The 13613-nt window shown below is 34.3% G+C and overlaps 1 protein-coding gene across 1 annotated transcript; it reads left to right on the top strand.

Moving 5' to 3' along the window:
• Nucleotides 1-1229: 1229 nt before the first annotated feature.
• On the top strand, nucleotides 1230-10519 carry LOC106468084 (the record flags this gene model as incomplete). Its single annotated transcript, XM_022396387.1, has 4 exons — nucleotides 1230-1338; nucleotides 4751-4922; nucleotides 8483-8885; nucleotides 9753-10519. Coding segments are annotated over 4 exons (723 nt in total), but the record flags the coding sequence as incomplete, so codon positions are not given.
• Nucleotides 10520-13613: the final 3094 nt, after the last annotated feature.

The raw sequence follows: 13613 nt of genomic DNA on the forward strand, positions 1-13613 counted from the left end.
CCACCGCTGTAATTTCTCTTCTCGTTCTTCTTGTTTATTTTCTCGTTCTTCTTGTTTCTTTTGCTGCTCTTGTATTGCTGCCATCAAGTCTGCATAGCTGTAGTTTGATTTTTCACCTCTTGTTTCCATCTTCTTCTTATTTTTTCTATCCCACTCTCTGACACCAATTTGTTACATCTCCGTTCGTTCGTTAATTAATTTTCCGTAAATCTGTTCCGACGAAACTTTAGCGACACAAGTCCTTTCTTAAATAAAACTGGTTTATTTTTTCCGAATACAACTTTACCGATACACTTAATTTCAACAGTCGCTCTATAACAAACGCTATAATTCTCAACGAACGTTTCACGTGCTCGTGCTCGACAATACTCAGTTTAATTACACATACTGTTCCCGTCACTTTGTGACCGTCTTATATATACAAGACTAACACATATCTAGTAAACGCTAGAGCATTCATGAAGGAACAGGATATTTCTAGAAGGAGGTGGCGTGATACTTGTCACGTGACCTCGCTGACGCAACACCGTAATAGTGAAACGTTGATCAATTAAATAAATTATTTCTGGAGTACTGTGGTCGTTTATGATATTATTACATATAATGTAATCCGGTATTGATGACAAATACTAAATGGCAATACCTAATTAGGGAATATAATCTGTATTAATAATTGGTAAAAATGAGGTTGTAACAATCAAATATTATCTAAACTAACAGCAGCATCAAGATAACAGTTGTAAATTAACGTAAGAAAATCAGTTATTATTTAAAATAAAGTAGAATATATGCACTGTTATCCCATGAAATGATAAACACTTTGATATAATTTGAAATTAGCAACAGAGGGTCTAAGCGGAAGCATATACATATGCGGAAAAGTGTGAGAAAACACTTTTCTGCTTTTTTTCGCGCTTCATTAAAGTTATTTTTCCTGGGTAGAGGCCGCTTTATTTGCACACTTCGGATGGTTTTGAGCGACGAGGGTATGTGAAACTGTAAGATCTGTTTCATTATGTATTACATACGTTTAAGTTTTGTGTATGTGTATATATATATATATATATATATATAGAAATAATACTTTAACAAAAGTAAGTTAATTTAGTTAATACGTGTGAACCACTATTTGTGAGAAATTTGTGAATATGTTAATCAGTAATTGTTTTGTTGTTGTTTTTTCACTTTTGGTTATTGTATCAAGGTCGACGCGTGGCACACCTGGATAGAGTTCGAATTGTAAAACCGGTTCGCTATGTGTTTATGTAAGTGCTACTGCTATCATAGAGGCGAGTGGTTTACGTTTCCTCGTTTTCAACAACTTCAGACGATGCGTTGGTAAGGCCTAAACCAAATTTAAATTGCATTAAAAGGCCTTTTTTTAGCATATAAAGTTTCAAACGAAAAGTTTTAACATTAGGAATTTAAGGCAATAATACATATAATTGAAAATTATTTCTAGAGAATTTTGCTCAGTACTGTTGTTATAGTGTAACTTAAGTCAGATATTTTGTCATTGTAATTTGTGTCTTAAAAATATATTAAGTTCCTAAATATGCTCAGCCTATTTAAATGCAGTTTTCTAGTGAAATACTGCTGTACGAGTTACGATGAAAATGTGTTTTTGTTTTTGTTATTCATTATCTTAAGTTAAAATACATATAGCAAAACACTGTAACAAATGTCCTTAAGTAAGAAATAATATATTTGCATAATTACAAGGCGCCTGCACTATTTTTTAGCTAACCCAAAAAGTTTTTGAAAAACTTCATAACAACTCTTTAACAGTAACATGCGTTGTCGTGTCACGTGGTTTTGAAATTTTGTCCTGTATTCTGGTTTTCAATAGTAGTATTACAGTTATATGAAGAAACTTGTAGTATGAACGTTCTTTGTACAATGGTGTGAGCGATATCGCTTTGTATGGCAAGATTCTGAAGTTTGAAAATCGTACAAAATTTTGTTTTTTACTTACTTTAGGCAACTACATCGAAGGTGTACTTCAACTGCCAATTACTTTTATTTGAACCTCAACTGGCAGTAAGCTCCCACTGCCTGGATAGAGTATTAGCTATCTGACTGCTTCTTTTAGTTGTACGAAGCGCATCGCTTCAGACCACGTGCATAATATAAATATTTATTAATTGCGCATTTTTATTTGTGTACGTACACTATCTTTACCACCATCTAGAAGCCCGGCATGGCCAGGTGGTTAGGGCACTCGATTCGTAATCTGCGGGTCGCGGGTTCGAATCCCCGTCCCACCAAACATGCTCGCCCTTTCAGCCGTGGGGGCGTTATAATGTGACGGTCAATTCCACTATTCGTTGGTAAAAGAGTAGCCCAAGAGTTGGCTAAATTAGGGACGGCTAGCGCAGATAGCCCTCGTGTCGCTTTGCGCCAAATTCAAAACAAACAAACCATCTAGAAATATAGCAATATGTGTATCAGTAGTCATAAATACTACCGTGGGCGCCCGCAGGAAGGGGAATCCCCCCGTACATTTCACAAAATAATGCACGTATTATGATGTAAAAGTATTTTTAGTAATTTTTATTAAAACTGTAAATTTTTGTTTGCGTTTCAGCACACATAATACATTCTTTTAGTCTGTTGACTTGCACTGTAAAAGCTGATCCCCTACATACATGTTTTGCTTCCTTTAAAATATTTCCGTGGGCGCCCATGAATAAGTACCACAGAGAGATGCGATTAAAAAAAACTCGTAATGTGCTTTACAAAATTGTTCACGTCTTTTCGCATAATACTTGGAAAATATAAAAAATCTCCACTTCGTCTCGTTAATGCAAGTTGGGTGCATATCAGTAACGTTCCTTCGCATTTGAAAAATAATGCAAAAAAGTCGATGTTTCTTTTATCCAAGAACAAAAATTTTTGATTGCGTCAAAATACGTATGTGTTTATTCTAATGTTAACATAAAACAAAACAAAAACTGAATCCGACACTGGGATGAAACACCAACCAATAATCTTTTCCGTCGTTATTATTCAATTGTTTGCTGCAAAGGTGAATTGAGCAAAAAGTTAGCATCTAGATTACTTGGAGTAAATGCCACATTATGGCTTGCGTTTAAGAACTTGTATTTATGCAAACAATTGCTTTTGTAGAAAAAAAAAAAGGTTAAAATGAGCAGCAAACAACCTGTGGTAAACTGGTGTCTCTTTTGCAGTGTTTGTAGTCCTGAAGAGACCAATTCAGTTGAAATCAGAACAGGGGAATATGCAACAAAAAATAAAATAAAAATAACTGTAGTGGGTGACGACTTTTTGGTTGACTTGTTACCTTGTTTCCTTATGAATGACGTCACTGCTTCATGCAAACTTGTTTTTTGTCTTCCTGTTTAGATAGTTTTATTCAACCTTCGGACAGTAAGGGACCAGTTGGTCCTCCAAGGCTGTTCTTGCACATCTGCTCTTGGGAAGAATAAAAGTTTAACCCCCACCATTTATGTTTCAGGAAATAATGGATTCCCATTTTTAAAACTCCTATTAAAGTGCTGGCTTCCACTACTTCCGGCGCTAACTCATTCTATAACTCAATCACCCTGTTAGAAATTGAAACTGTCTTAACTGAAGCCTAGCCTTTCTTATCCAGATCTTAACCTTATGTCCTCAGAACGTGACTCAAATAAATCGCAAACCTTTATTCTATCGGTCCTCCGAATAATTTTTCATACTTCAATAACATCACGTTTTGTCCTTCTTTTCTCAAGAGAAAATATGTTAAAAGATTTATCTGTAAGGTAGCCTTTCAATCTTTAGCATCATCCTTGTAGCCCTTCTCTGAACCCTTATATAATGAGGTAGTATCCTTTCTTAGATGAGGAGACTATAATTGTACACAGTATTCCAAGTGAGGCCTAACTATTGATTTACATAGAGATTATTTTTCACTGCTAATCATTAACTGCATTATCATTAACTATTATTAGTGTGTATATAATAAGTGCAAAACTAATAAGCTGGTTTATGAATTTTTGAGAAGGTTCTAGGTAAGACTAATGATAAATAAGTCATGAAACGATTAATACCAAGGGAAAATTACTCAAGTCAGTGATATTCACTAAAGCATTCAAATATAATTGTGACTGCTTTGTGTTTAGACGTATAATTATATCATACACGGGCCAGAAATACGTGTGGATATTTATAGGTTCAAATAATAGGGTGAACAATCGCCAGATTTCTCTGATTGAGCTCCAATATGTTGTTGTTCTTCTTTCAATGTACTCGGAACTTGTAGACCTAAGACATTAGCCAGTTTTTGTAAAGCTACACAAAAGGGAGGAAGGGGAGGCATTGACATGGCTGTTTACTAAAGGACTCTGATCTTACAGAAACGCTACCACATGACAATTTTTAAGAAGTAAAGGTAGCAGACAGAGCATGATCACTGAAAAAAAAATAAAACAAAACGTGGTCTTCAATAATAGTATGTCGGAACTTAACCATATTTTCCATAAGAAAAAATATAAATGACCTTTCGCATTTATACTGTTCAAACATAGTTGATGAAACATATGCCTGAAAGCTTGAATATTAATAATCTCTAAAATCTGAAACCTAGCTGTTAAAACAAATGCATTACACAATTACAATGTCCAGTCATTGTGTGATGCATTATCTCTTAACCAATATATGATTTTTAATATTTATACTTTTAGGTTAAAATACATTTATTTGTCAAGAAAATTCCATATCTAATTATTACTTTTGTCTGATCTCGCAGGTGCAAACCAGTTCGTTCTACAACTTCATGATCGAGCTACAAACACTGATATTAATAGTTGTGGTCGTCAGCGTTGTCTTCATTGCAGCCATTACTGCTGCTTTGTGTTGGTTGTAAGTACCAGGAATAGACTAATCACACCAACATTTTTAGATTACCAAGAAACATTATCGTAGGGTTTATCTTTGTTTTGTTTTTTTGTTGTTGTTTTGTTAATTATCATGTCTATTTGAAATTACCTTGCATTATTCTAGCTCATACTTTTTATTAGTTATAATTTCAAATAATATTTTTACCATAATAAAATATTCTATAAAATAGGTGTCGCCAAAACTGCTGTGCCCTGAGTATTTTTGTTTTTGTTTTTGAATTTCGCGCAAAGCTGCACGAGGGCTATCTGCGCTAGCTGTCCCTAATTTAGCAGTGTAAGACTAGAGGGAAGACAGCTAGTCATCACCACCCACCGCCAACTCTTGAGCTACTCTTTTACCAACGAATAGTGGGATTGACCCTGAAAGGGCGAGCATGTTTGGTGGGAACGGGGATTCGAACCCGCGACCCTCAGATTGCGAGTCGAGTGACCTAACCACCTGGTCATGCAGGGCAGGGACAAAAGAAAAAAGTCAAAATAAAATGTGGCATGAAGTAACCTGTTCTGAAATTATTGTATTCAAACCATTATGGAGATATGAATGAAATTATTATTTAATAAGGTGGTACCAAAACTAGAAGTCTAAACGGAACTTGCAAAAAATGATACAGTCCTAGAATTTGAAGGACATCAAGATATGTTTTGTTTGTAGTTAAGCACAAAGTTACACAATGAGCTATTTATGTTGTTCCCTTCACAGGTACCGAAATGTAATTTTTAGCGTTATAAGTCCGCAAATTTACTGCTGAGCCGCTAGAGGGCGTATCTTAAGATCTTATAATTCACACCTGAGAGTGACGAAGGAGGATGAGATTGAAATGTTCAAAGAAACAGTTTTGACAACTTTAAAAGAGAAATAAAAAATAATAAAAATGAAAGGGCCAATTTTATTCATAACGAAAAAATAGTAACGGTTAGGCCATGCCGGGCTGCCCTGAGTAACTCAAGTTAGAAGACGTTGCTACGGTAACCACTCTATAATGACTGACCCTGCCTGTGGACTGATAAGCATGGCATTATTTTTAACCTCTTTATACCCAATTAGATAAAACAAATGAAATTATTTTCTTTTTTAATGACTAGTAGTGCTTTGAAAAATCCAGCGTGGAAAGGTATTGTCATACAAGAACGAGGATTGATGAATGACTGTATCAATAGATCAATATTTGTGCGCTGCTAGCTGCATAATGTATTAAGTAAAGGTAGAAGATAGGCCTCATCACTACTGGATGTGGCAGATTTAGTATTACTGACATACAGGGTGCCCGAAAAGTCTGGAATCATAGGAACTTCAACGAATTTTACAGAATGTGTTCCACATGTTGCCCTTGTAATTCGAAACAAGTTTGGAGAAGGTATTTCCATTCCCAAGCATATTTGTGTCATTGTCAATGGTCCGACGCTCGTCGCAAATTCGTTGTTTCAGATGTTCGGTGTCTCTGATCTCCTCTTTGTACACACGTGCCTTGAGCAGTCCCCAGAGAAAGAAGTCCATGAGAGTCAAGTCTGGAGATCTTGGGGCCTATTCCTAGGAACCACGTCTGCCAATCAACTGTTCTGGTAGGGTGTCATCCACGCCTTTGAAATTAAGAAAAGCTGCAAGTCACCAATGGTTCCAGATTTTTTTTTGTGGACATCCTGTATTATGAAATATTTTTCTTTGCTTTCAATTGTGGGTTCTTAGTATATTCTCTTAAAACATCATAATGTTAGTCCACATACTGTTTGCTGGGCAACAGTGGCCATTAGTCACTAACACTTTTCCCATAGTCACTTACATGCATATAATTATTTATTTATTTTTAGTTTTAAGGGCTGGACATGGCTTAGTGGTTAGCATTACCGGAGTTCACTACCTGTTGTTGCAAAAACACGCTCCGCACTTTGGGGCCGTGAGTATACTGTATAAGTAATGGTCAGATTTCACTGTTCGACCAGACAAGAGTAGCCCAAGAATTGGTGGTTGGTGCTGTTGACTAGCTGCCTTTCATCCAGTATATCTGTTCAAAATTAGAGATACGTAAACCTATCTTTTAATCACTGACCGTAACATTAAAATGTTTATTTTTATTAAACAGTAACTGATACTAAAGTTAGAAAAAAGAAATATAGGCCGATATAGATTACGAATAATGTCTTGATCGAATATAGAGAGTTTTCTGGAAAACAAAAACAAAAAACAGAAGTAATCCTATACATATATTATAAATAATGTTGTAGTAACCTTTACAAAGAAATTCCGAGTTATAATAAGGGACTGGCGATTCTCATATGTGGACAAGAGAGAGGCTAATGGTGTTTCAATGAATCAATAAAGTATTTGTCCGTAAATATTTTTTTATTACCTATCATTCTAAAACTGTTTGTTTGTTTTTACATTTCGTAAAAAGCTACTCGAGGGCTATCTAAGCTAGCCTTTCCTAATTTCGCAGAGATAGACTACAGTCATAACCACCCACCACCAACTATTAGGCTACTCTTTACCAACGTATAATGGGATTGACTGTCACACTATAACTCTCCCACGGCTGAAAGGGCGAGCATGTCCAGGGACAGGATTCGAACCCGCGATTCTCAGCTTGCGAGTCGAGTGCCTTAACTATCAGGCATGTCAGGCCATGAAACATTTGTAAATAGCTTGGTATTAATACTTTCTTTCAAAGAAGCAACTGCATCTATAATACCCGTGAACCAGCTTTTTGTGGAACTATTATATTTATTTTTGATTACAACTAACAGTTTGATTTGGATCTTGGTTGCCATTAGGTTATAAATTAAATCTATATTTTAGCTCAATGGTATTTTGGGTTTTATTTATATTATTTTGACCATCTTTTCACTTTTAAAGATGAAACACTATATTCCTAAATAAATGCAGTATTCCCACCAGAAACTGTTTCAATAACTTTATATAGCCTAGTATTAAGTTAGGCCACTGTTTTCACATGAAGATATTGTTTCGTCAATATTTCAAGGTTAGAGTAAGAAGATGGCGTACTTTAGGAGTAGACGTGGTTTGAAATGGGGAATATTTAAGATCATTAATCTGTTTTAATTCGTATATATAATGTTGAAACTCATCCTATTAATTTATAAAAACATTACAAATCTGTTTTTATAATTTTATTGAATTATCTCTAGTATCTATATCGTTAAGCCTCTTATTTCTCAATATTCTTGTTTGTAGCTCTAGTCTCTGAAAAATAAAAGGAGATACATACACAATAAATATCGCAGCAAACTTTAGAATAAATAAATATAGTAAATATCAAATTGTCGAATTTTAAGACGGTTGACTGTCACAAATAAGACGATTAACACACCCCTCACATTCGTGTGGTAAATACCATACGTAAAGTGAATGATATCATTGGTTTTCTAGAAGTTTTTATAAATAATACATTTATATCACAAGTATCAAACGTAGGCTATCAGTTTGATTTAGATCTTACCACTAGGTGGTTGAAATGTGAAAAATTAAATACGAGTATGGGTATATGATCTTTGTGATGATTGGGTTTTACTTGTATTGTTTTGACACGAGACTTCAACAAGTAGTGTTTTTATTCGTAATCCTGTAGGTGCCGGATATTTCGTCAAGATCGTCGTTTTACACAGAACTATAATTACCATCGTTCCATAGCTATATGTCCAGAATTAGCCAATCAATGCGGAGTTGAAGAAGAACAGGCAAGACTAACCTCGTCCTGTTCCATCGTCCTGTTACCGCCATCCATCATGAATTCTGTTCCTGATGATGAAGAGCAACAGAATGCTAGAAACACAGTTATTGCGTTAGCCAGTTCTTCAGGTCGTGAAGAGAATATTCCAGAAAGATTGGGCGCGTTAAGGCGTCATCAAACAAACAATCTTTCTGGAACAATTTTTGTTGAGCACATGACAGAACGTCAGCTACAATCGGACAGACAATGTGTACAAATTTCTCCTCAGCCGAGCTTTCTTGAAGATGTTATAGTATTGGATGTAAGTTTTGATGTACATTTTGCAGTTTGAAATTTCATATGAAAAATACATTTTATTGCGGGAGGTTGTTATGTTGATTTTTTTAACTTATTATTTTGCAAAAGGCAGAATAATATAAATAAAATTTTACTTTAAAACACAAATTGAGGATTTGATAAAGCATGCGAATATTGTTAGTAAGAGTTACATACCTTTGGTTATCACAATTAAATAAGGAGAAATTAGTATCCACTTTATATTTGAAAATTACATGTTTATTTCAACATAACAGGCATATATTACTAAACCTTTTGATATTTGAACCTTTTTTAAGACGTTAAAAATATAGCTTACAACAATAGATCTGTATATGATATTGTTGTGTTGAGGATATTGATTTCGCTGTTTTAAGGCTTCTTCACACTGCAGCCCGTAAGACTGTCGGTTGTTCGTCTCCTTGCGGCAAAGTTGAGAAAGTTCAACTTTTTTTGGCACTAGCAAACAGAACAGGCTTTCCTCTATCTTCAAAATTGTCTGCAGCTGCAACGTTTGTAACTACTATGTGTAGAATATATTTTATTTAGTTTGTTAAGGATCGCCCAATAATTTATGATAAATAAGCTGTTTCCAAAGACTTCATATTGTATTGTTTATTAAATAAGTGGCACAGCGGTATGTCTGCAAACTTACAACGCTAGAAACCGGGTTTTGATACTCATGGTGGGCGTAGCACTGATAGCCCATTGTATAGCTTTGTGCTTAACTACAACAAAACAAACAAACAACATTTATTTATAGTTTCTATATTTTCATTTTAACTTCTAATCTCTAAAACATACCTCATGTTTTGTGTTTTTATCATTTAGAAGTTCTTTTTTTTTTCGTCAGGGTACAGAGCCACCACCACCTTATGATGACTTGGGATGAAGGGAACAACATTCCTGTTTATGTGATACACAAATAATTTGTAAATAATTAGATGAAGAAAACATCTATAGATTCGATATTTGTGTTAAAAATACAAACTTGTTAGTTTATATGTTTATATAAATATGGAAAAAACTTTATCTTAGTAAGGAATGTAAATCAGTTGTGATTGCTAGAGTATTAGTAAATAATGTTCGTAGGAACCAGTGTAATGTGTTATGTTACATTATATTATTTCAGTTGTGATTGATAGAGTATTAGTAAATAATGTTCGTAGGAACCAGTGTAATGTGTTATGTTACTTGATATTATTTCAGCTGTGATTGCTAGAGTATTAGTAAATAATGTTCGTAGGAACCAGTGTAATGTGTTATGTTACATTATATTATTTCAGTTGTGATTGATAGAGTATTAGTAAATAATGTTCGTAGGAACCAGTGTAATGTGTTATGTTACTTGATATCATTTCAGCTGTGATTGATAGAGCATTAGTAAATAATGTTCGTAGGAACCAGTGTAATGTGTTATGTTACTTGATATTATTTCAGCTGTGATTGATAGAGCATTAGTAAATAATGTTCGTAGGAACCAGTGTCGTGTGTTATATTACTTGATACTATTTAATTGGAGAATTAATGCAATATTATTTTAATAAAAAAGAGAAATGATTGCCCATGAACTTCTATCATCACTCTGTAACAATTCTCAGTCTCCCTGGTGGGACAGTAGTAAGTTTACGAAGTTACAACGCTAAAATCCAGATTTCGATTCCCCGCGGTGGATACAGCAGATAGCCAGCCCAATGTGGCTGTATTCTAAAACAAATAATTCTTGTTAAGTAAACAATAGATCAAATAGTTTTTATTTCATCCAAGGATTTTAGAATCTATCATATTAATTATACTAGCTTCTGGATGGTTGGTTGGTTATTTTAGAACAAAGCCACATTGGACTATCTGCTGTATCCACCACGGGGAATCGTACCCCGCAGTTTAGCGTGGTGAGTATTTAAACTTACCGCTGTCCCACAGGGGGACAGCTTCTAGACGACGAGGGAGCAAGTGTTGAATATAATGTGATACAAAACTTATTGTCATCTTAAATATGATTACAGGTAATAGAAAATTTCGTTTGTTCACTATTTAGGATGAACTAAACGCCTTTTGAGAAGATTTGTTTGTTGTTAAGCGCAAATTTATACAATGACCTATGTGCTGCGCTCACTGTGGGTATCGTAAACATATTTTTAGCGTGATAAGCCCCAGACTTACCGCTGAGCCACCGAGGCAATAAGGTAATAAATAATACAAATAAAAGAAAGCATTTATTATTTAGGAGCTATAGCTTTTCTTCATTAGCTGAAAATACAAGTATTATTTGAAACATTTTTCTAAATGTATTAGCCGGTATTAGTTAGGTGAAAATAAATATACCTATCGATTTAAATGATATTAGTCATAAAATTAATTACTTTATACATCCTTCTCTTCTTTGGCGATCAGTTTTTGAATAACCACAATATAAGAAGTAAAAGTTCGAAACATCTTCTGTTTGAATCGCTTTGCATACTTATTACAAAGTATATGTGACTTTAAGCTCTCTAAATATATTTTTCTAGAGTAATACTGATCGATACAGCTTTAACTCTGTTTCTGAATCGTTTCACTGTAACTTCCATTAATTATAAAATATCAGTGTTCCAAAATCACATAGTTTCAGGATAAATATAATGAAACGGTAACAGACATTTTATACTTTAATGTTTCAGCTTGCTTGCTTGTTTGTTTTAGAGCAACTTGCCCACCGTGGGAATGAACCACGTATTTTAGTGTTGTAATTCTGTAAACTTAATGCTATCTCTCCGGGAAACTAACGTTTCAGAATATATATTTTCCACTTTCAATAAGTTACACTAAACAAATGTAAAATACAAGATACAAAAATTCCTAAATTTATGAAGTTCCAACATTTTATAATGAATTAAAATACGATGTAAAATAATAAAACAATTTATAAAAAGTTATGATGCATGTAGAGTGCAACGTTTTTGTTTTTGTGGAGTTACGTAAGTTACTTAGAACAAACTTAACTAAAGTCAAATGGAGTTTTATTATTAAGAGTTTGTTTGTTTTGAATTTCGCGCAAAGCTACACAAGGGCTATCTGCGCTAGCCATCCCTAATTTAGCAGTGTAAGATTAGAGGGAAGGCAGCTAGTCACCACCACCTACCGCCAACTCTTGGGCTACTCTTTTACCAACGCATAGTGAGATTGGCCGTCATATTATAACGCCCCCACGGCTGAAAGGGCGAGCATGTTTGGTGGGGACGGAGACTCGAACCCGCAGATTATGAGTCGAGCGCCCTAACTCCTGGCCAGACCATTTAGAGTTGGAAATTCATTTGTATTAGATACACTCATTTTAATTTAAAAGTAAGTTATTTGATGATCCAGATGAGATGCTTTTGATACTTTTAAAATCAAGATGGGGTGGTTGCTTCTTTTTTATTCCTATTGGTTACCTGCCCCTAAACTTAAATTTTCTGATTACCTGTTCCTCCTTGAGTGCTCTTGTAAAACCTTGAAACATTAACCTATTTTCAACATAAACTGTTCCCAGAATGCAGATAGCTTTAAAAATCAATTTCAAAAATGCTGTTTTGTCTTGATGTTACAACTTCTATAAAACCAGTTCCACCACCACTCACGAGGTATAAACTGCTTTAAAAGAATTAGCAAATAATTGAAGATATCGCTGTGACTCGACCTGATCTTCACCCTTAATAAACCGAATTACATTAATTAACGAAATTAAATTCATTCCTAACGGCAAAACAAAATTCACGGCTTTTAGTGTTGATTGATTAAAACTCATCATAAGACGAGAAATAAAAACACGTTTTAAGAAGTTGAAAGCAGGGCGGTCACGTTTTTTAAAACATTTGCCCCACACACATAAAAACCACGTATCCTCAACACTTGTTTTCACCATCAGATCAATCCCATTCTCACAAACTAGCTAAACTCCATGTTCCTGTTCTAAATTCACTTACTTTCAACGTGTTTACAGTTAAAATATTTTTTCCGTTGCACAAGAAAAAAGTTTCTAAAATTTCTAACGCTGATCAATACATACTTTCTAGCTTCGACAACGAATCTTAATTCAGTAATATACCATGTAAGGTAATAATCTTAAAGAAACTTTTGCCCAACGAAAATTAAAAATATACCAGATCTGTATAGTTTGAATCTGTGTATCTAAATATTATTGTTATCACTTAGTAAGACTAGTCAACATGTTTTTCTTCTAATTTGAAAGTTTAAACTGCTAATGCTATGCCATTTTCCTTGTCATGGTTAGTTCAGTAGTCGCTTATACTATCATCAAATCTAAATATTAATACTTTTTTTTCTGTTATGGGCTATCTGTGCTCTGCCCACCACGAGTATCGAAACCCGGTTTCTAGCGTTGTAAGTCCGCAGATATACCGCTGTGCCACTGGGGGCATAATACTACGAAATTCTTGTATCCCACCAATGTGAAAATAATGAGTTTATTGGAACTTCTTATGTGGCTGTGTGCCATTTAAAATTGAATGTTTGAATATGATAATGACAATACAGTTTACAATGTAGCGATAATTTTACAATATTTTCTCGTTTGTTTTTTTTTTCGTTTTTTCGAAATACTCTTACATTATTATTATTTTTTATAAATCTCAAAAATGATTGTTTCTTTATTCATCTGAACAACACGTGATGTACACGATGGGCTAAATGGCATAATCGTCCTAACACCTTATGTACACAATGGGCTAAATGG

Source organism: Limulus polyphemus, unplaced genomic scaffold (genome assembly GCF_000517525.1).
Source record: "Limulus polyphemus unplaced genomic scaffold, Limulus_polyphemus-2.1.2 Scaffold2864, whole genome shotgun sequence".
NCBI lineage: Eukaryota > Metazoa > Arthropoda > Merostomata > Xiphosura > Limulidae > Limulus > Limulus polyphemus.